General features: G+C 42.6%; 2 protein-coding genes across 2 annotated transcripts in view; one reads left to right on the top strand and one right to left on the bottom strand.

The window, feature by feature from the left end:
* ptcd3 (pentatricopeptide repeat domain 3) overlaps window positions 1-8,953 on the bottom strand; it is an 18,603-nt gene extending 9,650 nt beyond the window's left edge. Inside the window, exons 1-15 of the mRNA XM_067456769.1 lie at window positions 8,806-8,953; window positions 8,567-8,607; window positions 8,369-8,399; window positions 8,019-8,064; window positions 7,781-7,849; window positions 7,586-7,690; window positions 6,833-6,956; window positions 6,637-6,746; window positions 5,537-5,613; window positions 3,614-3,701; window positions 2,730-2,790; window positions 2,568-2,650; window positions 2,147-2,291; window positions 1,709-1,759; window positions 1,535-1,624 (exon numbers count right to left, since the gene is read on the bottom strand). Of these exons, the coding sequence (XP_067312870.1) occupies window positions 1,535-1,624; window positions 1,709-1,759; window positions 2,147-2,291; window positions 2,568-2,650; window positions 2,730-2,790; window positions 3,614-3,701; window positions 5,537-5,613; window positions 6,637-6,746; window positions 6,833-6,956; window positions 7,586-7,690; window positions 7,781-7,849; window positions 8,019-8,064; window positions 8,369-8,399; window positions 8,567-8,607; window positions 8,806-8,897 (1,213 nt within the window). The 5' untranslated portion in view covers window positions 8,898-8,953. The remainder of the gene's footprint in view (window positions 1-1,534; window positions 1,625-1,708; window positions 1,760-2,146; window positions 2,292-2,567; window positions 2,651-2,729; window positions 2,791-3,613; window positions 3,702-5,536; window positions 5,614-6,636; window positions 6,747-6,832; window positions 6,957-7,585; window positions 7,691-7,780; window positions 7,850-8,018; window positions 8,065-8,368; window positions 8,400-8,566; window positions 8,608-8,805) is intronic.
* Window positions 8,954-9,346: 393 nt separating this feature from the next.
* Window positions 9,347-27,500, top strand: part of polr1a (RNA polymerase I subunit A) — a 38,430-nt gene continuing 20,276 nt past the window's right edge. The window contains exons 1-23 of the mRNA XM_067456768.1: window positions 9,347-9,537; window positions 11,329-11,533; window positions 12,443-12,592; window positions 12,675-12,782; window positions 12,862-12,947; window positions 13,428-13,510; window positions 15,221-15,301; window positions 15,391-15,496; window positions 15,578-15,740; window positions 17,780-17,950; window positions 18,033-18,155; window positions 18,623-18,850; window positions 19,282-19,536; window positions 20,444-20,635; window positions 20,731-20,880; window positions 21,702-21,885; window positions 22,098-22,180; window positions 22,931-23,089; window positions 24,058-24,156; window positions 24,329-24,481; window positions 25,633-25,715; window positions 25,799-25,964; window positions 26,479-26,700. Coding sequence (XP_067312869.1) covers window positions 9,461-9,537; window positions 11,329-11,533; window positions 12,443-12,592; window positions 12,675-12,782; window positions 12,862-12,947; window positions 13,428-13,510; window positions 15,221-15,301; window positions 15,391-15,496; window positions 15,578-15,740; window positions 17,780-17,950; window positions 18,033-18,155; window positions 18,623-18,850; window positions 19,282-19,536; window positions 20,444-20,635; window positions 20,731-20,880; window positions 21,702-21,885; window positions 22,098-22,180; window positions 22,931-23,089; window positions 24,058-24,156; window positions 24,329-24,481; window positions 25,633-25,715; window positions 25,799-25,964; window positions 26,479-26,700 — 3,327 coding nt within the window. The 5' untranslated portion in view covers window positions 9,347-9,460. The remainder of the gene's footprint in view (window positions 9,538-11,328; window positions 11,534-12,442; window positions 12,593-12,674; window positions 12,783-12,861; window positions 12,948-13,427; window positions 13,511-15,220; window positions 15,302-15,390; window positions 15,497-15,577; window positions 15,741-17,779; window positions 17,951-18,032; window positions 18,156-18,622; window positions 18,851-19,281; window positions 19,537-20,443; window positions 20,636-20,730; window positions 20,881-21,701; window positions 21,886-22,097; window positions 22,181-22,930; window positions 23,090-24,057; window positions 24,157-24,328; window positions 24,482-25,632; window positions 25,716-25,798; window positions 25,965-26,478; window positions 26,701-27,500) is intronic.

The following is a 27,500-nucleotide window of genomic DNA, read 5'->3' as shown; positions in this document are numbered from 1 at the left end:
TTCAGCGGTTCAGCTGTTCAGTGATTCAGCAGTTCAGTGATTTAGCGGTTCAGAGAGTCAGTGATTTAGCGGTTCAGTGATTCAGCGGTTCAGTGATTCAGCGGTTCAGTGATTCAGCAGTTCAGTGATTCAGCAGTTCAATGCTTCAGTGGTTCAGTGATTCAGCAGTTCAGTGCTTCAGTGATTCAGCAGTTCAGTGGTTCAGCGGTTCAGTGATTCAGCAGTTCAGTGATTCAGCAGTTCAGTGCTTCAGTGATTCAGCAGTTCAGCAGTTCGGCGGTTCAGTGATTCAGCAGTTCAGTGATTCAGTTATTCAGAGGTTCATTGATTCAGCAGTTCAGTGATTTAGCAGTTCAGTGATTCAGCAGTTCAGTGATTCAGCGGTTCAGTGATTGAGCGGTTCAGTGATTGAGCGGTTCAGTGATTCAGCAGTTCAGTGATTCAGCGGTTCAGTGGTTCAGCGGTTCAGTGGTTCAGTGATTGAGCGGTTCAGTGATTGAGCGGTTCAGTGATTGAGCGGTTCAGTGATTGAGCGGTTCAGTGATTCAGCGGTTCAGTGATTCAGCGGTTCAGTGATTCAGCAGTTCAGTGATTCAGCGCTTCAGTGGTTCAGCAGTTCAGTGGTTCAGCGGTTCAGTGATTCAGCAGTTCGGTGGTTCAGTGATTCAGCAGTTCAGTGATTCAGTTATTCAGAGGTTCAGTGATTCAGCAGTTCAGTGATTTAGCAGTTCAGTGATTGAGCGGTTCAGTGATTGAGCGTTTTCAGTGATTGAGCGGTTCAGTGATTCAGCAGTTCAGTGGTTCAGTGATTCAGTTCTTCAGAGGTTCAGTGATTGAGCGGTTCAGTGATTGAGCGGTTGAGTGATTCAGCAGTTCAGTGGTTCAGTGATTCAGTGATTGAGCGGTTCAGTTATTCAGAGGTTCAGTGATTCAGCAGTTCAGTGATTCAGCGGTTCAGTGCTGTAGTGTCGTCTGGAGGGGCTTGTAAATGCTTAGGGTCGTCCTGATACACACACTTGTGGAGCACTTAAAGCACATGTGACCGGCGGTGTGGAAGACTAATGCCATCTGCTCATAATATCCACTGCAGCTTCACACTCTGAAACGGACCGCTAACGCCCCGCCTTTCAGAGAGCCTGCTCTGCTCCGATTGGTCAGATGGCCCAGTCTGTTGTGATTGGTCTACTCATGCAAAATGTTACACATTGTATTGGTGCAGCGATTAGTATAAAAAAAATGTGCATCTACTTTTAAAAATAGATTTAAATGCAATTAATTACAAGCACCACGGTTAAATAGTGTCATCTGTTCCTGTTCCTGAAAGTTTATTTTAAAGTGCAAAGTAATGAAAGTAAAAATGTGTAAATAAAGCTGTTTAATCGCCTTTAAGCGGGACACTTGCTGTCTTCGCCCACTTGACCCCAATACAGGAGACACGTCAGGAAGCGCTCAAGCACAAGTGTGTGTATTAGGACAGGCCCTGTGTGTGTGTGTGTGTGTGTGTGTGTGTGTGTGTGTGTGTGTGTGTGTGTACCATCATCAGGGTCCTGAGGAGTAAAGCTCTTCCCCGACACCTCGTACATCACTTCCTGCAGAATGTCTTTCTGGCCCTGAACGGGGGCGCCTGCAGAGCAAAGCATGATGGGAAATGCATGATCATGTGTGCATCTTAACTTGGGCGAATTGTGGTTTTAATTCCTCAAATGACCTGTTTTATAGAATATGCTGAGCACGTGACTGTAAGAGGCCAGACTGGGCTCTGAAAGAAAAAGAAAAAGAGTCGATTACAGATTCAAATAAATTAACTCTATTTAACACCTGAATGCTGCTGTACATCTGCTGCCACTGTAAATCTGAATATATATATTATACAATACACTAGGAATGTGTACAAGGGGTTTTTAAGTAAAGTTTTAAGTTTAAAGAAGGGTTTTCTAGTCTTTTAAGAAAAATAAAGAAAGAGTATTACAATAAAAACAACTTTTTCTGTTCCTAAGAATAGAAGAGCCAAAAACCGAGGTGTGTATTGACCTGAAGACTAACTGTATTGTGGCATCCCTAATATACAGCACTTGATCTCTGTATGCACATCTATTATTATTATTATTATTATTATTATAATTATTATCATCATCCCAGAACGGACCGATGGAGAGCGCCTTCATCTCGCTGATCACAGGAAACGCCTGAGATTTGCCCAACGCGCCGCAGCGTCTCAAAGCCTTCAGGACGGCGTTAAACGTCAGGAGATTGGGCTGGACCTTCTGCTCCACCATCTGCTTCAACAGATCCTACACACACACACACACACACACACACACACACACACACACAGATGAAGCACAGGAGACCGGAGTATGGAAGCCCGTTTCTGCCACTAAATAAAAAGTGTAATTGCGACTCTTACAAGTGTGACTTTATATCTAATAATTCTGACTTTATATCACGCAATTGTGAGAAAAAAAGTCTGAATTGTGAGATAAGCAGTTACTCTTTTAATTGTTTTATTTAGTGGCGGAAACGGGCTTCCCTGCCAGAGAGCGGCTTCACAACCTCAGCTCACGTACCGTGATCAGCTCCCACTTCTCGTTGTATTTCTCTTGCACTTGTGGAGCGGCGGCGATCAGGGCGTTGAAGATGTGCACGTCGGCTACACACACACACACACACAATCATCTTTAGAAAACACACCTGAGTTATTGAAGGAGCGTCTGAGGCGTTAGGCTCACCTGTCAGCCGGTTGTTCAGCAGGTCAGTGTAGGCGCTGAACGCTTTAGAGTAAGCTCCATGCTGTCAGACAGAGGTGGACAAACACACCTCATTACTGGAGTAAGAGTACAGAAGTACTTAAGTATCAAAAGTAAATGTCCTTCTTTATGTCGCCGCATTATTGTATTATAGTTGTATAAATGCACATTATGCCATCATGGTTTAAGCCAGTCAGTGACGCTCCATCTGACACACTAGCAGACGACTAACTTAAACTCATTTAAATACTAAAGTTACAAAGCTCTTTATAAAGCTGCTGTCACTTTAAGGCCGAATGCACGGATCCAATACACTGATACACATCTGATATTCTCACACTGTTCACCTTCACTGAAGACAGAATCAACTTTGTTTATGTGAATCCTCCACTAAATGAGCATTTGGACATCCGTCTTCTTCCATTTTGCTCTAAACTATAAATCAGTGTTTAATAAATGCTGTGAAATCATTGAACTTCACGAGACTCTACAAGAGTGATTCCTGAAAGGCTTTCTGCAAAAACCCAAACACCTTTTAAAGAAGAAAAAAATCATCACTGACTTTCAAAGCTGCGACAGAAACGACTTTCCACTTCGAGGACCTTGATAGAAATGTAGTGGAGTAAAGAGGACGATATTTGTCTTTCAGATGGAGTGAAGTTAAAGTCAGAAGATTACAGAAAAAATAATACTCCAGTAAAGCACAGAGACTCAAACAGTGGACTTCAGTACAGGACTCGAGGAAATGAGCTGTTACTGTCCAGATCTGCTGTCAAATCAAACACACACACACACACACACACACACACACACACACACACACACACACACACACACACACACACACACACACACACACACGTTACCTTCACCATGCCTTGGATCAGAGCGCTGTATGAACGCGTGTTCGGCTCCGACAGCAGTGCAAAGATCCGCTCCGCATTATTATTCTCTCTGTGGGAAGAAAACACACACCTCTTATTACGTGGCGGTGCATTTTCGTGACTGTGTATAGTTACGCAGATACACCACCGCTCAAAATTGTTCAATAACTAGGATTTTTTTAAAGGGTTACTTCAGTGATTTAGCATTAAGCTTTGTATTTAAACTGGGTCATTAATGTAAAATGTGAAAATCTTTTTGAATTTGGTGCCTTCTAGACTGATAAAAGACTGCATTTTTGCCTCATGCGGATGAAAGACTACACCTCCCAGAATGCATTGCTTCGCTGCCCTACGAGGCCACGCCCACAGCCCGCCTACTGGTGATCACTTTCCCACCGCATTCATCTTCATAAAATCAGCTCAGTTAGAGAACAGACATTAAAAACTGAAGGTGTGTGTTCAATATAACGTGAGTGAGCCGAGCGAGAGTCACGGCACAAACGCGCGATCACTCGAATATACTCACGGGTTTATATATTTATAATACGCTTTAGTTTCCACTTTAAGGATTTTTTTGTTGAGGTTTTTCTGTGTGTGCTCCTTCATTCCTGAGGGGTCCGGCGAGGGCAGGATATGTTACATTTATTATTTTTTATTTCAAACACATAAAATCTATTTTGTTTTGCATATTTGTGGTTCAAGTTCGACAAAAATCCTAAGATGTCGGACCACACAGATGAACACTACTCGTTTTATTATTATTAGTTTAGTTTCAAAATGACCTGAGGGAAGTTTTTTATATATACCGTATTTTCCGCACTATAAGGCGCACTTACAAGCCTTTAATTTCTCAACAAACCACAGTGCGCCTTATAATCCGGAGCACCTTATACATAGATCAAGGCGCTCTATCAAAATGTTTCAGTATGAAAAACCAATAAAAACGATTTAATAATAATAAAATGTTTCAGTACGACTGGTAATCTACAAAACCGCACCGCGTCTCTACAGGCACTATTTGAATGAAGCCAACAGCACTAGTACGGGACATCGATGATGAATTTCGAGGCGGTCCCTCTTGGTGCTTTCGTTTTACGAAAAGACGTAATCTCTCCATACGCAAACGTACTACCGTCTCGCAGCAACGGCCAAAAGATTACCACGGCTGGGAGATATTGGTAATATGCACATCAATGTTTGAACAACGTCCCCATGGGAGTGAACGGAGTTATCAGAACACAAAGTTTGACTTTATCTGACTGTTTTGTTGACGTTCCCTTTAGCACAGCGCCATCTAGTGGATGCATAACGCAAACCCCGTCAAACGTTTAACTGCAGTAGCTTGTTCTATACGCCTTAAAATCCGGTGCGCCCAAATAGGCCATTCATTGAAGGTGCGCCTTATAATCCGGTAAATCCGGTACGTTAAATTATCCTCATTACTCCAGTCTTCAGTGTCACATGATCCCTCACTAACCACTCTCAGATGAGGATCTGATCATCGCATTATCGATGCTGACTAACATGTTTGTTTGATTCTTTAAATGATAGAAAGTTCAAAAGCATTTATTTGAAATAGAATCTTTTATAACATAATAAATGTGTCACTTCTGATCCATTTAATGCGTCCGTACTGAATATTATTCAGCCAAACGTTTGCATGATGATCCCAGTTTCCCGTTCGTTTATTTCCACATCACTGACGGTGTTGATCATCAGATCCTCACATGAGAATGATGAGTGAAGGATCATGAGGAGGAATGAGGATAAACTCAGGAGGAAAGCACACGCTACTGTATACTCACACACACAACAGATGATCTACTGGAGTTACGAGACTCCTTCACAAACGTTAATAAACCTTAAATCCAAGCGTTTTGTTGCGTATGTTTGATCGTCACTCACTTCCAGGAGGCCTTCGGTAAGTCCGAGGCTTTTGGTCCTCTTCCTTTTCTGGCCTGCGGTTCATCCTGGACGTCCTCCTGGGGTCAAAGGTCGAGATACACACCGTCACAGATATTATAAAATGTTATGAAATGTTAAAGAGGCCATATCTTGTGTTTTCTGGCTCTACTAGATCAGTGAATGTCGATTATTTCCTCATATTCTCCATTGTTGCGGCTCCTCTCTCTCCAGTCTATCAGTAACTCTGTTTACTTCCTGTCTCTATGAAGCCCCTCCTTCTGTAAAAGCACACTGTGCTCTGATTGGTCGGCACGAGCATTGCGTTGTGATTGGTGTTTGGGAAATGCCCCGCCCCTTACTATAACCGCCAGTTTCAAGACTGTAATAAATATGGCCGTAGTGTCCGCGACGTCACCCATGGGATTCAGATGAGCCGTTCTGAAGCGTAAAGTAGGGGTGAGCTGGGCGTCGCCATCTTGCGTCGTCATCGCGAGTCACTCCCGGATAACAGGAAAAGGGCAAAAAGGCGGGATGTGGGCGGAGCTTAGGTGACGCGATGACTATAGACGGCGGATAAACGGCAATCCACCTGTCACTCAAAGTGGCCACGCCCTTAATTATGCAGAACTTTAAGGCTTTATATAACGTAAACGAATGAGTTATTAAATAATTCACCCCCCTCACAGTCATCATGAAGGGTAAAATTAGCCGTATAGACCAAAACCACAGTTTGTCCCAGACTGTAAACATGTTTTCTGCTGTAAAGTTGGGCATTTTAACATGAGCTCAATGAGATTCTGGAGCCGCTCTAGTGGCCAGTGGAGGAACTGCCGCTTGGTTTCAACACATGACTAACTGAACCAGGCTCCGCCCCTTTATTCTGTACATTAATTATTATAATGAGGAATATTGTGAGTGTTGGTTACAATGGCGGTGTTTTAGGGAGTCACACACACTGATATAGAAGAACTTTGACTCAAAACTGTAGCGTTCTCCCCGTGTGTGTGTGTGTGAGCGGCTCAAACGTTATATATCACCAGATTAGTCGTCGGTTTGTAATAACTAGTGTTGTTTGTGGCGTTTTGTTTCTGCGGCCGTACCGTCTCCTCAGTCCTCTGCTCCGGATCGTTCTCCTGAGCCGGATCACTGTCTCCATAGAAACTGATCAGATCTAGCAGATCATTGGTCACATCCAGAGACACTGATGTACCTGCACAGAATACACTCATCAGTCACACACACACACACACACACACACACACACACACACACACACACACACACACACACACTCACCGGCCTGCAGCAGCTGGTCGTACAGGTCCACAGCGGCTCTGACCTTCCTCAGCTGAATCCTCTCAGCGAGCGCCGCTTCAGACGCCTCGTCTATCTGAGGCTGCAGAGTCTCCGGCATCAAACACTTCAACACAACACAACACAAACGTCACACACACTCACACACTTCAATACAACACAACACACACGTCACACACACACTTCAACACAACACAAACGTCACACACACTCAGCGAGCGCCGCTTCAGACGCCTCGTCTATCTGAGGCTGCAGAGTCTCCGGCATCAAACACTTCAACACAACACAACACACACACACACACACACACACACACTTCAACACAACACAACAGATCTGTCACACACTCACACACACACTTCAACACAAGACAACAGATCCGTCACACACACTCACACACACTTTCACACACACACACACACACACACACACACACACACACACTTCAACACAAGACAACAGAACCATCACACACTCACACTTCAACACAAGACAACAGATCCGTCACACACACACGCTGGACAAACACACACACAATTCAACACAACACAACACAAACATCACAAGCCCTCACACACACGCGCTGGACACACACACACACTTCAACACAAGACAACACAAATGTCACACACAATCACACACAATTGCTGGACACACACACTTTAACACAACACAAACATCACACACACGCGCTGGACACACACTTCAACACAACACAACAGATCCGCCACTCACGGGAATATGAGGATGTGCGTAGTCTTTCTGGAAGTAATTCGGGTATTTACTGATGAAATATTTTGCAGCGTTTTTGCCTGACTCCTGGGACAAGGAGAATAATTTCTGTGTGGGAGAAATAGAATAGGTCAGTGTGTGTGTGTGTGTGTGTGTTCATTATTGTGCACTTCTTTACAACATGCAGCACATACTCACAAAGTCTAATGATGTCTTTGGAGTGAGGTATGGATCATCCTGGAACCTGTAATCGGATGCTGTAGGATCCTAGAACACACACACACACACACACACACACACACACACACACACACACACACACACACACACACACACACACACACACACACACACACACACACAGTAATTTTACTTACATGATATTAGATGCCAATGTGTTTTTATGATGGATGTTGGCGTCGTCTGATTGGCATACCTTGTTCACAGTGGAGGCCAGTGCCTGTAAGACAGCCTCTTTACTCCTGATAACAACAACAACAACTTTATTTAAAGGTGCAGTGTGTAAGTATTAGCAGCATCTAGCGACAAGGTTGTGAATTGCCCCCTCAAAGCACTTATTTATTCAATTATGTTGAGACACACACACACACACACACACACACACACACACACACACAGAAGAAGCGGAAGCACTCGCGGCAGAATAGAAAGCTCCGCCCACTCATGAGTCAAGACACGCCTTTGTTCTGAATAAGAGACGGAAAATTACATACTGTGCCTTTAATTGACCCTGTGAAGGAATGAGTTAAACAGTGCAGTACATACCAGGTCTTCTTCTTTGGGATGACTATTTCTTCTAAAAAAAAAAAATATATATATATATATATATATATATATATATATATATATATATATATATATATATATATATATATATATATATATATGTAAAAAGATTCTGATTAGAAAACAGATAAATGTAATAAAGCACATGAATTCTTCAATTAAAAAGAGTTGTCAAACCTAGTGAAGTAACGGCAGGTTGTTGAGCTGTAGCAAAACTCCTGTAAACAAACCCCATAATACGCGTTTTCATTCATAAAACATTTCATATATTCTATTCAAACTTGACAAGTTATTAATCATATGAGCTGACAGCCCCTTGAAATGACCTAGAGACAACCAGTAATTTTTTTAATGCATTAAAATGACAAATATGCAATTTAATTTAAAAAGGCACTGTTCTTGTGCAATAACCTTACCTATTATGCCATGACTTCTGCAGATGGATGCGCAATATTCTGCTACTCTTACAAGCATGATGCCTGAGAGCTTGCGAACAGGAGGCCGCCATGACACCACAGTGCGTGATCGGAAACCATCCGCTTTCAAAACAACAGCGGGCGCGGAGGACAGCGCTCGGCTCTGATTGGTCCATCCGCATCCGCGCTGAGAACAGTAACACGCGTCATGTGACCAAACCGTCAACATTTTATTTACTTCAAACGCGGTTTGAAAAAATTATTAACGTCTGGATGATGATACTGAGAACGTTTAATAACCATTTTGTTAAATAAAAGTAAAAAAAAATCTGACAGTTTAAAACAATTTTCCAATCGCACGGTTGGGATATACCATCTGAACAAACAATAATACAAATTAAATTAAAAACTATTCGTCATACACCCCCGTATAATATTAATATACAGGTGTTCTACGGGCTAATAATTAATATCCACCACTGTTCCTTAGGTCAGCGTCTCATTCTCACTTCTGTCCATATTTCCGTCTGATCCCCCTCCGTCAGATTTGGTCTCGTCCACTCGTCCAGCTCGGCCCCACGTGTTACAGCTCCTCATGACGCACATGGCCAACACACCGAGTTTTATATCCTAATGTACATGTTTTATTAAGATAATGCAGTTTTCGAAAGAAACACCATGGAGGCGATTGGAGGGCATGTCGTTTGGCTTGTACTCCGTTGAGGAATTAAGGTAATACATAATAATATTAACACACTTGCACAACTACATAACTACACCGCTAAAGAACTAGCATGTAAAGACACCAAGCGTTATTACCAAAACATACAGTTGGGCTTTGTGACAACATGCCCCATATGCTGTTTTAAAACATTCCTTTACGTCTGAGTCAAATGTAGGCAGTACTATAATATAAGCTCAATAATATAGTCCACTTCATATTTGATTGCACAGTTTTTGAACTGAACTGGTTGTTAATATTAGTTAACTACATTAGTTAACATGAACCAATAATTAACTATACATGGACAGCATTTATTATCTTAGTTAAAGGCACAATATGTAAGTTTTAAGGAAACTATCCAAAAGCCTCTAGAGCAGTGTTATATATTGTGTTGGCTTGTGTGCATTATCCCAAATGTTTCCAATAATGTTTAAATCCAGATAAATCACTGATTATAACCGGGACACGGCCCGTGTGTGTGTGTGTGTGTGTGTGTGACCTATCAATGACCAGTGATGCCAGTAACGCGTTACTTAGTAGCGTTACTCTAATCTGACGACTTTTTTCCAGTAACGAGTAATCTAACACGTTACTATTTCCAAACCAGTAATCAGATTAAAGTCATTTATCCAAGTCACTGTGAGTTACTATTCTAGTCATTTTCTTTAGTAAAAAGTATATTATTGCTTTCTTCTTGCGTCTCGGGGAGAGTATTTTTTCATTTTAATTGAAAATGTCAGGAGATGCATTGTTGACGTTACTTTTAAAAAATGCACTCCCAATAAAGTGAGTGTTGGGAAAAACGGTCGTCATTTCTGTGCTGAGGCGGCAGCGGTGTTGTCGGAAACTGCTGAATGTAACTAATAAAGTAACTTGTAATCTTACTTAGTTACTTTTAAAATCAAGTAATCTGTAAAGTAACTAAGTTACTTTTTACACGAGTAATCAGTAATCAGATTACTTTTTCAAAGTAATTGGCAACACTGTTAATGACATCATCCCTGTGTTACCCTCCGGTGTTATTGTGTCGTAACCATGGCAACACCATCGCCGCTTTAATATCTGATGTGTTATTGTGTCGTAACCATGGCAACACCTTCGCCGCTTTAATATCTGATGTGTTATTGTGTCGTAACCATGGCAACACCATCGCCGCTTTAATATCTGATGTGTTATTGTGTCGTAACCATGGCAACACCATCGCCGCTTTAATATCTGATGTGTTATTGTGTCGTAACCATGGCAACACTATAGCCGCTTTATATCTGATGTGTTATTGTGTCGTAACCATGGCAACACTATCGCCGCTTTAATATCTGATGTGTGTTATTAGACTCTGTTTGGATCATTGATGGACAGAAACTAATGATTGTTCTCCAGCTCAGCACAGTTAGTCTTATTGTTTAAATCTGCTGTTGTTGATTTACCGCTCAGAGTGCCGTGTTTTACCGCCTAATATGATCTCGCTCACTGCAGTGTGAACAAGTGGCTCATAGTAGCATTATAACATCAATTTAACACACTCAGATAATAAAACAGTGCTGCGTTACACACACACACACACACACACACACACACACACACACACGAAGAAGAGGAAGCGCTCGCAGCAGAATAAAAGCTCCGCCCACTCAAGAGTCAAGACACGCCCCTGTGCTGAATAAGACATGGAAAGTTACATATTGTGCCTTTAATGTTTGTAATATGCATTTACTTGTGTAGCTACTTTGAACACATCTGTTGTACAGAATAAAGCTCTATAGAAATAATAACGGCGGCCTGACTTGTGTGTGTGACAGGAAGCTGAGTGTGAAAACGATCACGAATGGGGTGCTCCTGGACAGTGTGGGCAGTGCCGCCCCGAACGGGCTTTATGACCTGGCTCTGGGCTCTTCTGACAATAAGGAGATCTGCTCCACCTGCATGCAGGACTTCGACAGCTGTCCGGGTCACTTCGGCCTCATCGAGCTGCCCCTGCCCGTCTATAACCCGCTCTTCTTTGACGTAAGCCGTGGCTCACACACTTCATGTGTCTATCTGGAGTTAAAGGGTTAGTTCAGCCAGAAATGAAATGTCTGTCATTAACTCCTCTCCCTAATGTCGCTCCACACCCGTAAGACCTCCGTTCATCTTCACACACAGTTTAAGATATTTTATATTTAGTCCGAGAGCGTATGCAAGTGTATGCACACTATACTGTCCATGTCCAGAAAGGGAATAAAAACATCATCACAGTAGTCCATATGAGACATCAGTGGGTTAATTAGAGTCTCTTGAAGCATCCAAAATACATTTGGGTCCAAAAATAACAAAAACTACGACTTTATTCAGCATTGGCTTCTCTTCCGGGTTTGTGTTCAATCCTCAAATAAAGATTCAAACGGTTGATTCATGATTCGGATCGCGTGTCAAACTGCTGAAATCACGAGACATTGGCGATCCGAATCATTGATCAATTCCTGATTCATAACCGTTCAAATCTTTTTTGAGGAACCCGGATTGGATTTTGATGATGTTTTTATTCCCTTTCTGGACATGGACAGTATAGTGTGCATACACTTGCATACGCTCTCGGACTAAATATAAAATATCTTAAACTGTGTGTGAAGATGAACGGAGGTCTTACGGGTGTGGAGCGACATTAGGGAGAGGAGTTAATGACAGACATTTCATTTCTGGCTGAACTAACCCTTTAATTCTATAAACTATATCACTGATCTGCCAACATTGTCTCTCTCTGATAAATTAAAATAAGCTGATAACATCACTGTTTACTCCAGAACGACTGTACAGCCAAATCTAATTCTGCTGCAGTATTGTCCTGTTTGACACTGAAGCTGCTCTGACACAATCGCCGTTGTAAAGTTGACTTGATTGAGGCCATCCTGGTGTATAAGACATTATTCTTCACAGAAATTATTTTTGCTCATCCGGGGCTCATGCCTGTCATGCCATCTCCTGACGTGTCCGAGAGCGGCTCTTCATCTGCTGCTGGGTCAGCTGAAGCTGCTGGATGTGGGCGCGCTGAATGAGGTTTACGAGCTGGAGTCGGTGCTCAATCAGGTCAGAACGGGCCAAATCTCTCTCCTCTCTGAGGTCCATCTTCCCACCCATGTGCTTAAATGTGTTTATCACCCTCCCTCAGCTACTGGAGGTCAAAGCTCAGCCGACCGGGGAGGAAATCCAAGCCACTCTGGATGCGTTTATCTCTCCGATCCTCAAAGCCAGTGAGGGCCAGCACCACACTGCTCCTGTGAGTCTGAAGCTCATCTCCTTTACACGGATCGTATCGTTCTTTCTGTTTGCATCTTATGCATTTGTTTTGACTCCAGACCAAACACATCTGTGAGAAAAAGTCCAGTCTCGTCACCAATTTCTGGACAATACACATGGAGTCGAGGAAATGTCCGAATTGCAGGTGAGGAGCTCAACTTTTTCCTCCATTCTCTCATTTTTAAGTGATGGCTTTTGTGTGGAGCCTTGTTCTGTTGTGAGAGAGAGGTGTGTGTGTGTGTGTGTGTGTGTGTGTGTACCCTTGTTTATATTACATTGTGGGAACCAGCCAGCGGTCCCCACTTTTCAAAAGGCTTATAAATCACACAGGAGGAGTTTTATGAGAAAGGAAACATTCTGCATTTATACTGTGATGGGTAGGTTTAGGGGCAGTGTGTGTGTGAGTGTGATGGGTAGGTTTAGGGGCCGTATGTGTGTCGTGTGTGTGTGTGTGTGAGGGGTAGGTTTAGGGGCAGTGTGTGTGTGTGTGTGTGAGAGGGGTAGGTTTAGGGGCAGTGTAGGGGATAGAATGTAGAGTTTGTACGGTATAAAAACCTTTACGTCTATGGAGAGTCCTCACAAAGATAGTGAACCAGATGTGTGTGTGTGTGTGTGTGTGTTTCAGAAGCAGCAGAGTGGCCGTGCGCCGAGAACACAACAGCAAAATCATCCTCTCGAATTCAGCGAGCTCCGGCTCAGAACAGCCCGGTGAGTTCAGACTGTCAAAGCAGGCATCAGAACATTAGGGAGGATACGAGCTGTGCAGTATTGACACAAAAATGATATCTCGATAATTAGATGATCATTCTCTGAGTGTGTTTATTGTGCTGGTGCTTCAGCACTGCTGTGGTCAGCTGACTCCTAAAGTTACTGATACTCTTCATATTCTGTGGTGGTCAGTTCACAGCACTGACACTAATCATCTTTTACAATACGTTTACATTGATCTTTGCCGTTTATGGGCATTTTTTACAACTTAATTAAATTTATGAATCATCATTTGCGCCATTTAATCAATAAAATCCATTATAATAATAAAGACTCAATACGGTTACCAATCAAATCAGTCTCGTTTGCAGGTCAGAGGAAAGTAAAGTGGATTTAGATCAGTCATTGAATCATTCACTCAACTGATTCATTCAAACAGCTGATTAATTCAGGATTGAAGCATTTGACTCTCTTGATGAGTGAGTCATTGAATCATTAACTCAACCGAGTCCTTCAAACAGCTGATTAATTCAGGAACGAAGCATTTGACTCTCTTGATGAGTGAGTCATTGAATCATTAACTCAACCGAGTCCTTCAAACAGCTGATTAATTCAGGAACGAAGCATTTGACTCTCTTGATGAGTGAGTCATTGAATCATTAACTCAACCGAGTCCTTCAAACAGCTGATTAATTCAGGAACGAAGCATTTGACTCTCTTAATGACTTAGTCATTAAGTCATTCACTCAAACGATTCGTTCATTCAGTAATGAAACGCCTCTGTGTGTCGCTCAAAGACTCAAAACAGTCCTGTGGCTTTGTCTGGAACTATTTTCATTGCCAAAATGGAGCAAATATAGGCAGTATTGTGTCTAAAATGTGTCGCTTAATAATATAGCTGCAAGCAGCGATGATGGGCCAAAGCCCCGGCGCCACCACTATCCGGAGGTTTTGGGGAAAACGTGTGTGAAAATGTAAAGTTATAAGACTCTTCCTGTTTCCCTTTTTGTCTTAATTTAATCGCTCACTATAGCAACACCATTTGAGATATCCAATAACCGTCCTCAATTTAACATCTTCAATGTCTTGCCACCATGTTCAGTAAGTTTGGTGTGAATCGTGTGAAAATTCAGAGCCTGATTATTCAAAAAATTCACATTCAAACCAATATATCTGACTTCCTGTTGCTCGGAGCTAATGACAGTAAATTAGAAAGTTATCCGACTCGATAAGAGCAATATCTGTGCTGAGTTTGGTGACTCTAGGCCAAACTAAGCCTCACACTTTTGTCAAAAGGTGGCGCTACTGAGCTCCCTCTCCACGCCTGTTTCTAAGATTTGCCCATGTCTACTGGCTGACAACTGCGGCACATGTCGAGTTTCAAGCATGCTAATAGTTTTAAAACACCCAAGAACATTATTAAAGTTTGACGTGTTGCCATGGCAAACAGTATTTAGGATATCAAGAATCCTTTCACTGGGTTTACAACTGCAGTGTCTTGATATTATAATGATGAAGTTTGAAGCAAATCAGGTAAAAATGAGAGGGGGATTTCAAAGCAGAAGTGACACACTTCCTGTTGCCAGTTGCTGGCGCTATAACTTTGACTCACATAGTCGCACCCATGTGATTGGCCGTACATAACAAACACAACTGAAGTTTAATCCAAATCGGATATAAAGAAATATGTGTGTGTGCGTTCGGTTCCAGATGATGCACAGCTGGCCAAGCGTGGCTTCTTGACTCCGAGTATAGCGCGAGAGCATGTCATCAAACTCTGGGAGAACGAGGGTAAGACTGATCAAACATCACATTTCTTTCGTGGATTCGTAACGCAAAAGCAATAGGTTTTCTGAAATGGATCATTGTGGCTTCTCTAGGTTTCTTCCTGAAGCATCTGATATCAGGGTTTGACTTGAGCAAGTCGGAGACGGGCTTCAATCCCGAGGTTTTCTTCTTGGATTTGCTGATGGTTCCTCCAAGCAGGTGAGTTTATTCCTGATAAGATGATGGTATAGTCTCTTACAGAGGGATCTTTGGCTGGATGATTTGTGTGGCGTTTTATAGGTTCAGGCCCATCAGTCGTTTGGGAGACCAGATGTTCACCAACGGTCAGACTGTGAACATGCAGTCCGTGTTGAAGGATAACTTAACCGTTCAGAAATTGCTCGCACTGATCGCTGTTGAGAATGCCAACGCAGTTGAAGGCGCACAGACAGACATCGATGAGGTGAGAAGCATTTATTTTAAAGGCCCACTGAAATTAGTTTTTTGGCTTTTAGTATGACTATAGCCGCGTTTCCACCGCAGGAACTTTACCCAGGAACTTTGGGTGGTACTCGGTGTGTTTCGACCGCAGGGTCTAAATGAAGTTCAGGGTAAATATTTCCCCCTCCAAACGGCCCTGCTCTCGAGGTGGTACTTTTTCAAAGTTCAGGAACTTTCGAGGGCGGGACTTGGGCACTAAACATGCTGATTGGTTGAGCTCACGCAGCATTTTATATCAACCGGCATTTTTAAAAGTCTTTTGCGAGGTTCGGTCTCGTTCAGTAAATATCAGTCTTGCTCTCTGTCTGATGGCGCGCGCTCGTCTCAGCCATCTCACGTTCAGTGTCCGTAATAGCTGATAATAATATACATTGTCATTTTAAATCGAGCTTTACAAGCTTTCTGAATATGCTGCTGAATCTGCATATTAGTGCTCTTTTCTGTCGTTGTTAATTACCTCTTTAGTAAACCTATACATAACCAGCAAAAGCAGCACAGCTTGAATCTCTTCCATACTCGTTATTAAAAATTTTTACAGTCTATTTTTCACCATGTAAACGACCTGACCGATTACTATAAGTGTGTGTCCTTACATGACGTGACAGCGCGCGCCGCGCTCATGTTGACGAGAGAGGAAAGCTCATTTTTCTGAGGGGTAAACGTTTTATTTTGTAAGTTTTGAAGATAATGTTGGAATAATGACACAGCGTATATTGCCCCGGGCAGTTTTTACTTTAACTGTGCCTGACAGAAGAATTTTTTTTTTCTGAGATGATTATTACACTTTACAGCAGATAAACCGCTTATATAATACTGTATTAGTCCTGGTGGCCGTTAAGAGTTGCTATGGCTACAGTTAACACACTCCAGCTGCTGGAGAAAACAGCGGCGACATTTTTGATGCGGCAGACAAACTGCATGTGACAAAATGATTGCGATTGAAAGTCATCACATGTAAACACCAGATCGGTTTAGATAACGTCTCATGTAAACAGTTCACTAAAATCTTTCAATCGGTACACGCAAAAATGATTACTGTCCGTCACTTTCTTGGAGGAGCAGTCGCGCGCAGTCCTACATCACCGGACTAATCTGCCTAATCTTCACGGAGCTTCAGATCGCGGTGGAAACGCAGACAGCTGCAGGTCTGGGGGGAGAAAAGTTCCTGTAAAAAAGTTCCTGGTACAAATTGTTCCGGGTAATTTTGGTGGAAACGGGGCTTAAGTTAGCCTTAAAGGGATAGTTCACTTTAAAATGAAAATTCTGTCATCCTTAACTCACCCTCAAGTTGTTTCAAACCTGTATGAGTTTCTTTCTTCATCTGAACACAAGGGAAGATATTTTGAAGAATGTCAGTAACCAAACTGGAGCCATTGACTTCCATAGTAGGAAAAAGAAATACTCAGGAAGTCAATGGCTCCAGTTAACTTAAAGTTATGAATAAGCTGCTGTGTTCCAAAACAACGACAAAATTGGCCTTTAGGAGATATAAGAGTTCAAAACTTACAGTCTCTCACTTCCGTTAGAACGAATCACGGATTTTGATGACATCACAGACGTCATCAAATCGAGCCGTATATTTATATCATTTTTTACCTCAATTACAACGCTATATCCAACAGCCTGGAACACACTTGTGAGGTAAAAAATGATATAAATACGTCTCGATTTCTCACACAATCTGATGGTTTTGTGTCTTCAGACATCAGTGTGTCCTCATGAGCCTCAGGGCTCTGTGTGTGTGTGTGTGTTGTCTAAGCATGTTTGTTTTGCTCTCATAGAATTGTTCCCCATTCACATCTTAATATGACCTACACACAGCAACGGCTGAGTTAAAATCTTCATTAGTGTTCTCCTGAAGAAACACACACACCTACATGTTGATGCCCTGGGGGTCAGCAGATAAACATCACAGGCTGAACTATCCCTTTAACAAATGATTATTAAAAATCCCGTAATGTGCAACCGAACATCATTTATCATGCCATGTGTGTTTGTTAGTGTGGTGACGAGAGCCCTGAGATAGATCAGTCGTTCCTGATGACCATCCCAGGACTGACTCTCACAGACAAGCTCTACAACGTTTGGATCCGCCTGCAGGGGCACGTCAACATCGTGTTCGACAGCGACATGGACAGACTTAACACTGAGAAGTTCCCCGGCATCCGGCAGGTCAGTGTGTGGCCGAGCGCAATCGTTCCACTCAAGATAACGGGAAGAATAATAACGGCTGTTTCTTCTGAATGTGTCTCAGATCTTGGAGAAGAAAGACGGCTTGTTCAGGAAGCACATGATGGGAAAGCGTGTGGATTTTGCTGCACGTTCTGTCATTTGTCCTGATATGTACATCGAAACCAATGAGATCGGAATACCAATGGTGAGTCTTCGTGTTTGGTATGATATGTAAGGGATAGTGTTTGGTCAAAGCTGGTCATTATTGCGACATAAACCCACACTGGCTGACCGTGTTATTCTGCTTATTGAACAACTGCTTGCCTTCTTACGATATTTACATGTTTCTCTGAAGACATCAAGCACAGTTTACCCCGATCATCCAATTCAAGGGGAACTTTTGAGCTGGTTAATGTAAATTCTGTATTTTGTATTGTGGACTGCATATAAACGCCTGTAATGTGTATTGGCTTTATGACAAAACCTTATGAAATTCATACACTGCACACTTGAATGCATAATTTACTTTTGATACTTAAAAACAAATACTTATGTCCTCAAGTAATGAGGTTGTGTATTTGTCCACCTCTGTTTGCCGCCGTCAGCCAGTTTAGTGGCTATATTTGATTGTAATGTGAGGTTTTTGAGAGTAGTTTGATGTGCTCCCTCCAGGTTTTTGCCACGAAGTTGACGTATCCGCAGCCGGTGACGCCCTGGAACGTGAAGGAGCTCCGGCAGGCGGTGCTGAATGGGCCAAACGTCCACCCCGGAGCCTCAATGGTCCTCAATGAGGACGGGACTCGCACCATTCTCAGCAGCATCAGCCTGACCCAGAGGGAAGCCGTGGCCAAACAGCTGCTGACCCCCAGCCCCGGACAGCACAAGATGCCCATGAAGATCGTGAGTCCTCACACACACACACACACACACATGATTGGTTTCATGACAGCTGCTCAAATGAGACGCATTGTAAAATTACTGATATATATTTGTTTCATTCAATATTAGTAATGGAACATTGCTTTTGATGCACTTTTATGATGGACAGATGCACTTTTATGATGGATAGATGCTCTTTTATGATGGATAGATGCACTTTTATGATGATAGATGTACTTTTATGATGGATAGATGCACTTTTATGATGGTCATGAATGGGTGATTTTAAGAAGGGTGTAAACAAATAATACCCATATTTGAATGGGTAGTTATTTATTAATAATAGCTTCATGACTCCCTTAATAAACTGAATATATTGGTTCTGAATCGCGTCTGCATTAGCGTGTCATGCCATCTGCGGATCTACAGCACTGAATGCTTCTGTTCTGCAGGTGAATCGGCACATTAAGAACGGGGATGTGCTGCTGTTAAACCGCCAGCCGACGCTCCACAGGCCGTCCATTCAGGCCCACTGCGCTCGCATCCTGCCCGGAGAGAAGGTGCTGCGGCTGCATTACTCCAACTGCAAGGCCTATAATGCAGACTTCGACGGGGACGAGATGAACGCTCACTTCCCCCAGGGCGAGCTGGGCCGGGCCGAGGCATACACACTCGTCAGCACAGACCACCAGTACCTCGTGCCCAAAGTGAGTCCGCACCTCAGGAATATTAATAATAATAATAGATTTTATTCATTACGCACTTTTCATTCCGAAGAATCTCAGTGCTACAATGGAAAACGAAAATAACAAAAATGAATAAAAAGTCAAAATATAGAATAATAAAAACAATCAACATAAAAGTCTACAAAAACCGTATTTTCTATCCCCTTACACTGCCCCTAAACCTACCCATCACACACACACACACACACACACACACAGGCCTGTCATAATATAATAATGATAATGGCATAATAATGCAGGTACACCTTTTCAAAGATCAATAAACTTTATTTCTAAAGACTTTAACACTGAAAACGGAAAACATTTAAAATATCAATCAATAAATGAACAAAAAAATAAAAACAGTGGGTGTAAACTGCAGCGGATGATTGTGTTTTAGGAGCGGCGGTTCACTAAACCCACGGTTCGGCTCGGGTCACGGTTTCAGGGTCACGGTTTCAGGGTCACGGTTTCAGGGTCACGGTTTTCGATTCTACGGTTTTTTTCTTTTAATCGTTAACACTGCAGAAATGTACTTCGGGATATGATATAGTTTAATATCCAACATTTAGGATACAATATTAAAAAATTGTTACATCATGTAATCATGACAAACTGAACTTAGCTTGCATTTATCAAACTGCCAACTTCAGTGCCTTGTTTATACTCGACGCAAGACGGCATTTCGCTTCGAGACGAAACGCGCTCCGTCAGTGAGAGACGAGGAAAATAAACAAGCATGCGAATGGAAATTATCGTGGCCGGAAAAATGATTGAGCTCTTTGTTTTGTTTTTAAATCATGCGATTGCCTGATTTATTGAGTATGGCGACAGGCCTTGTTCCCTGTGGATTGTTAAGCCCTGATTGGTCTCTGCTCTCCTCCTGTAGGATGGGAAGCCGCTGGCTGGCCTAATTCAGGACCACATGGTGTCGGGCTCCAGAATGACCCTCCGCGGCTGCTTCTTCACGAGGGATCAGTACACGGCGCTCGTCTACAGAGGCCTGACAGACAAGATTGGCCGAGTCAAGCTGCTCCGCCCCGCGCTCCTCAAACCGCGGCCGCTCTGGACAGGGAAGCAGGTCATCTTCATCCGCAGGACATTATATCTTCATCAGAGATCTCCATGTGCTCGCTGAACTGAACTAAAGCTGATACTTTGACGTTTTTTTTCAAGGTGGTTTCAACGCTTTTGCTGAACGTCATCCCGGAAAACTGCATCCCTTTAAACTTGACGGGAAAAGCGAAGATCCCCAGTAAAGCCTGGCTGAAGTTAGATCCCAGACCCGTTCCAGGATACACACCGGAGTCTATGTGTGAATCCCAGGTAATGGAGGATAATTGGGGTGGGTGATCTGATGATTTTATTGATCGATCTTCAGTGATCGATCACAGGATGGAACTGTTAAACAAAGGCAAACAATATTATACTTTCTTATTTACCGCCACCGTTCAGCGAATGTGCATTTATATCATTTAAACAAATCTTTGAATATCCTATAAACATTTAGGGGGATGGGGGGGTCTAATGCTATTTCATGCACTCTGCATTATTGAGTTGATTCTCATGATAAACATGGACAGAGTTTAAAAAACACGAGTTAGACGTATGACGGAGTATTCCTGTGCCAAACACACTCCTTCAGGATTAGAACAAGCTTCAGAAAGTTTTTTACGAGTATGGCCCTGTGTGACATCATAAAGGGCGGAACTCCTTATATGGGCACTTCACACACAACACATATATACACACACACACATCATCGAGTTTGGCTGGGGTTACGAGAGCCGTCTGGTTGTGTGTGTTCAGACACGAGTTCAACAATATCACTGTCACTAAAGAATGTGTGTGTGTGTGAGGGAAAGATCAGCTTGTTCAGCTTCCCAAATAACTGTTAAGGGAACAGTGGATGCAGTTTGTGTTTTTGGAGTTCTGCATGTGTGTGTGTGTGTTTGTTCCCAGTCATGAGTGGGAACCTCAGGCGGGGAGTGAAACTGCAGCAAATGTGTTTTGTTGGCAATCGGCGCTTAGTGCATATAATGTGAACAACACCAACGTGTTGTGTGTGTGTGTGTGTGTGTGTGTGTGTGTGTGTTCGGGTTTGAGAAGAGTCTCCTCGGTTTATCCCAGTCTGTGCTGTGCTTCAGGTGGTCATCCGTCAGGGCGAGCTGTTGATGGGCGTTCTGGATAAAGCTCACTATGGCAGCTCGGCGTACGGCCTGGTCCACTGCTGCTACGAGCTCTACGGCGGACACACCAGCGGAAAACTGCTCAGCTGTCTGGCTCGACTCTTCACCGCATACCTGCAGCTTTACCGCGGCTTCAGCCTGGGTAAATCACACCGCACACTGCACACACACCACTGAGAGTCTGTGGTAAACCATCATTAAACACACACACCACTGAGAGTCTGTGTTAAACCATCATTAAACACACACACACCACTGAGAGTCTGTGTTAAACCATCATTAAACACACACACACACACACACACACACACACACACTGAGAGTCTGTGTTAACCCATCATGTGTTCCTGACAGGGGTGGAGGACATTCTAGTCAAAGAAGAAGCCAACAAACAAAGGAGGAAGATCATCCAAAAGTCACACACATGCGGCTCCAAGGTACAGCGTTCAGATTGACCGGCTCTATTCTGACCCACAGATCCGTCTGAACATCATTATGCTTGTGCTAGAGCTATACGATTAAAGGACGACTCCGGTGAGAAATGCCCCTCGGGGTGATTAACAGATGGTCAGCGAGTAGATCGTTCTCTGGGATGCGTTTTCATGAAAATCGAATGTAAAGAGTTTAATCTCTAAACACAGATTAGCTTATAACGCTAGTCTATGGGGTAAAGGGTAAGTCAAATTAAACCGCTAGTTAATACCACTAACAGCTCAAAATAGCCCCACACTAACACGGCAGCATAATGAGGGTCCCTACATGCAAACCCAAGCATTGAGAACTTTATAAGAGTACAAACAGTTTAATAAGAAGATACTTTATAAAGACAGTACATTACACGTTTACAGACGGCAGCCATCTTGGAAAGTGAAGTCTTTATGAGTGAGTCATTGAATCATTCACTCAAGAGATTTGTTCAAAATGATTCATCCAGTAATGAAACAAGTGCAGTCTTCATGAGTGAGTCATTGAATCATTCACTCAAGAGATTCATCCAGAAAATATGTGTTTGGGCCAGATTGCTGCCATCTGGTGAGATAAAGATAAGCGTCATGACTTCATGTCAGTCTTCTGATCGTCCACTTGCTCCTCAAGAATGCTAGATTTAATGCTTAGAAAATGTGCTATTGTTTGTGAATATGAGTCTCTGTGAAGTGACGATTCTTTGGCGTTGGTGTGTTAATCAGGCTCTTCAGGCGGCGTTTAATCTGCCTGCGTCCGCTGGAGACGCTGAAGCCAGAGAGCGATGGCAGGACGCTCATCTGAACTCTGACCCCAGAGATTTCAACATGGTGGACCTGAAGTTCAAAGAGGAGGTCAATCAAGTCAACAACAACATCAACAAGGTGAATATTAATAACACACAGCTCGTGTCTTAATATATTCTCGCTTTGGTCTTATTTAAAGTTTTAGTTAACCCTGTAATGTGCATTGTGTGATTAATTCCTCCTGTGGTTGGCCAGCCGTCAGACCTCCGCTCATCTTCACACACAGATGAAGATATTAGTGTTGAAATCCGATGGCTCAGAAAGGCCTTCATTGACACCAATGTCATTTCCTCTCTCAAGACCCATAAAGGCACTAAAGACGTCGTTACAAAGCCCATCTCACTACAGCGGCTCTACAATCATTGATGAAGAGGCCAGAATAGAGTTAGTGCGCAAAAACACTAAATAACGACTTATATAGTGATGGCCGATTTCAGAACAAAGCTTCGAACCGTTATGAGTCAGTGAATCGATTCATGATTCGAACCGTTATGAGTCAGTGAATCGATTCATGATTCGAACCGTTATGAGTCAGTGAATCGATTCATGATTCGAACCGTTATGAGTCAGTGAATCGATTCATGATTCGAACCGTTATGAGTCAGTGAATCGATTCATGATTCGGATCACCAAAGTCACGTGATTTGACACGTGAATCATGAATCGATTCCCTGATTCATTAAGCGCCAAAGTTTCAGGAAGAAGTGTTCTGAAATCGGCCATCACTATATAAGTCGTTATTTAGTGTTTTTGCGCACTAACTCTATTCTGGCCTCTTCATCAATGATTGTAGAGCCGCTGTAGTGAGATGGGCTTTGTAACGACGTCTTTAGTGCCTTTATGGGTCTTGAGAGAGGAAATGACATTGGTGTCAATGAAGGCCTTTCTGAGCCATCGGATTTCAACACTAATATCTTCATCTGTGTGTGAAGATGAGCGGAGGTCTGACGGCTGCCCAACCACAGGAGGAATTAATCACAGAAGTTAAATTTCTGCCCGAACTAACCCTTTAATGGCTTTCCTGTCATGTGACGTGTTGTTGTCAGGTGTGCATGCCAATGGGTCTCCATCGCCCCTTCCCAGAAAACAACCTCCAGCTGATGGTGCAGTCCGGAGCCAAGGGCTCTACTGTTAACACTATGCAGGTGATGTTTCTCACAGCAGCGCCTTCATTACAGGCTTCCTGAGCATCCTTAAGCAACCAACAATATCAGCCAGAATCATTTTACAATCTCTGCAGAGTGCTTGTTTGATCCCTGATTGGCGTTGGCGTTGAGGTTAAAGCAGATGTTATTCATGCTCATCTTGTATGTGCAGATCTCCTGTTTATTGGGTCAGATTGAGCTGGAGGGCCGCCGGCCGCCACTGATGCCTTCTGGGAAATCTCTGCCCTGCTTTCAGCCCTATGAGCCTCAGCCGCGCGCCGGAGGATTCGTGACTGGGCGATTCTTGACAGGCATCAAACCTCAGGTACAGTGAGCGTAGAGACCATTGGTGGCAATTGGTTTATGATCAACTTAGGCTTTGATTTTTGGGAAACGCAGCCCAGTTTTGTTAACGTTCTCTGGGGTTTGTTCAACATCCTTAACCCTAATTAGGGGCCCGAAGGCGCTGTAGCCCTTTGATTGCTTGATGATTGTCCCTGGCCAATGGGAGTGTACGGCAGCCCTATGAATGATACACATGTAAATTGGCACACTTGTAGAGGTTGTATTGAATTGTAATCTGACCAACATTGGGGCCCCTAGGACTGACTATAGCGCCACCACCAGTTTAAATATTCACTATTCAAATGGTTATAACAATTGAAACCTCTGATCAATGAAATGTACTAACTTCTGTTTTTGCTGAAACATTTGCCCTGTTCTTACCAAATGTGGCTCAGATGATCACTGGACCGAGCCACACAGAAATCACTGAACAGCATTCTAATATATCTTTTTGTTTAAAAGTTGACCCAAAATTAGATTAGATGCCGTATCTCAGCCAAACTTTGATCTGGTGAAATGAAACTTGGTTCGCTTCATCAGCTCCATGATCTGAGGGCACATGTGACCTTTTGGAACGGCACTATCTACAGGTCATGAGATCACAAACATTTTTGCTCATAACTTTTGAAATGTTTGTCAGAAAATCGTGATCTTGGATCTGTGGAGACTGATTTTGCCAAGATCGGAAATGTCATAAATTTGCAAAATCTTTTAAACGATTTGACATATCTGCACAAAATTTGGTACAGATCATGGACAGCATTTCCTGGAGGTTCCTGGGAAGTTTGAACACAGCGCCACCTTGTGTTCCAGAGATATACGTTTTTTTGCAAAAAAGCATAACTTTTAAAAACATTGACAGACATTTGTTTTGTCGTTATGTTTCTTGGTTTATGCTGATTTGTCGGTTTCCATCAATATGCTTGTACCCCCATATTGAACTAAATAAAAAACTGTTTTTTTTATTCATTGCTCCTACAAATCTTGTCCAATTTTGTCCAAAATCGGCCTGGTCCAAAGATCATCTAAGGCCATAAGCTACGTTAAATCTTGCTTTTAGAGTGATATTCACAGTATGTATAAAAATGAGAGAAGAATAAATGTAAGTGCAGTCTTTGTTTATATTTTCAGGAGTTCTTTTTCCATTGCATGGCTGGTCGTGAAGGTCTCGTGGACACTGCTGTGAAAACCAGCCGATCAGGTTATCTGCAGAGGTAGATCTGGCTCTGTTCTGGTTCATCACACACAGTGCCATACACTGCTCTGTCAGCAAACATGACCTTGTGGTGTGTTTTAGGTGTGTGATCAAGCATCTGGAAGGTCTGGTGGTCCAGTATGATCTGACCGTGCGGGACAGTGATGGAAGTGTGGTCCAGTTTCTTTACGGAGAAGACGGGCTAGACGTCCCCAAAACCCAATTCCTGCAGCCGCGGCAGTTCCAGTTCATCAAAGACAACTATGAGGTGACTTCATACACGTTTCTGCACACACTGCAAAAAATGCTCTTCTTACTCAGTCATTTTGTCTTGTTTCTAGTCTTAATATCTAAAAATTCTTAAATCAAGACGCATTTACTACTCAAGCAAAAGTAATTGTCTTGTTCTAGGGGAAAACAACTCAAAATGAAGAGAGTTTTTGCTTAAAACAGGCAAAATGATCTGCCAGTGGGGTGGGAAAAATAATCTTATTTCTGATTGAAATCTTGTTTCTTGTTTCCAAACAGAAATAAGATTATTCTCCTCACCCCATTGGCAGATCATTTTGCCTGTTTTAAGCAAAAACTCTCTTCATTTAGATATTTTTCCCCAGAAAACAAGAACAAAAATATCTTGTCTAGTAAATGCATCTTGATTTAAGAATTTTTAGATATTTAGCCTTAAAACAAGATAAAAATAATAAGCAAGAAAAGAATTTTTTGCAGTGCATACTCTGATGGAGGACACGCTTTAACCGTTTACATGATGCTTTATTTTCTAGGTTATCAGAAAGTCTAAGTGTTTGGATGAAGTCCTGGCTAAAATGGACCCACAGGCCACGTTTAATCACTTTCAAGCCATTAAGAGATGGAGAGCCAAACATGAGTGTGTTTCGCCCAGAGGCAGTGCCTTCCTGCTCTTCTCGCAGAAGAAACTGAGCAAATTAAAGTCTCAGATGGAGAGCCTGGAGCTGGTCAATGGGAGAGAGGCCGCCTCTCTGCAGGTACTGAAGAGGTTTACTTTACCATTACGAGGTTCAGTCACCTGCTTTCTGTCGGCTTATAGAAGAGCGCATGTGTGATAGGTGACAAAAACACAAACTTAGAGAAAATTTAAACGCATCCAGACAGAGCGAGCTATGAAATAAGGACATATATCACAAACACACTCTTTTAAGAGCCAGAACACTGTAAAGATGTGTTCTCATCTCAGTCAGCAGAAGTAGAAGAGGTTCAGTCAAACGCTGCATGAGGGATAATATGAGCCGTAAATCTCCAGCTGACTCGCTTTATTAACATCACAACTGACTAACATTAGGGATACTCAGAGTCAGATACGGACATTATTATTATAGACGTCACCATAAGGTAATAACCGGTTAATTAATAAAGTCATGTAAACACGGTTCACTGGCGTTCTCAGTTTACTGGTGTGCATGTAAACGGGGAAAACTGGTTATTAATAAGCGGATATTTGTAAATTATCAGCTCACTGGTGTGCATGTAAACGCGCGCTCATTGATAAGATGCATAAAAAAAGAATGCCATGTGTAAAAGTAAAAATAGAAACAGTTGTAAAGAGAATTTTAAAAAATAAAGATAAAACGGTGATAAATAGATTCTGCCTGATTTTAAATTCGGGTAACATCAGTGACGAGCACTGTTAGGGCACTGAGGCGGACCAACATAAAAAATATAACATTTGACTTTTGTCATCCTGGCAACAAACAGAGCGGTGTGTGATGGAGAACAGCAGAGCAGCATCAATAAGTAAGGGCTAATGTCCACCCAGTCGGTTGTTATC

This window comes from Pseudorasbora parva, chromosome 11 (assembly GCF_024679245.1).
Source record: "Pseudorasbora parva isolate DD20220531a chromosome 11, ASM2467924v1, whole genome shotgun sequence".
Taxonomy (NCBI): Eukaryota; Metazoa; Chordata; class Actinopteri; order Cypriniformes; family Gobionidae; genus Pseudorasbora; species Pseudorasbora parva.
Note: the sequence above shows the minus strand (reverse complement) of the source record. Positions and strands in the feature narration are given on the sequence as shown.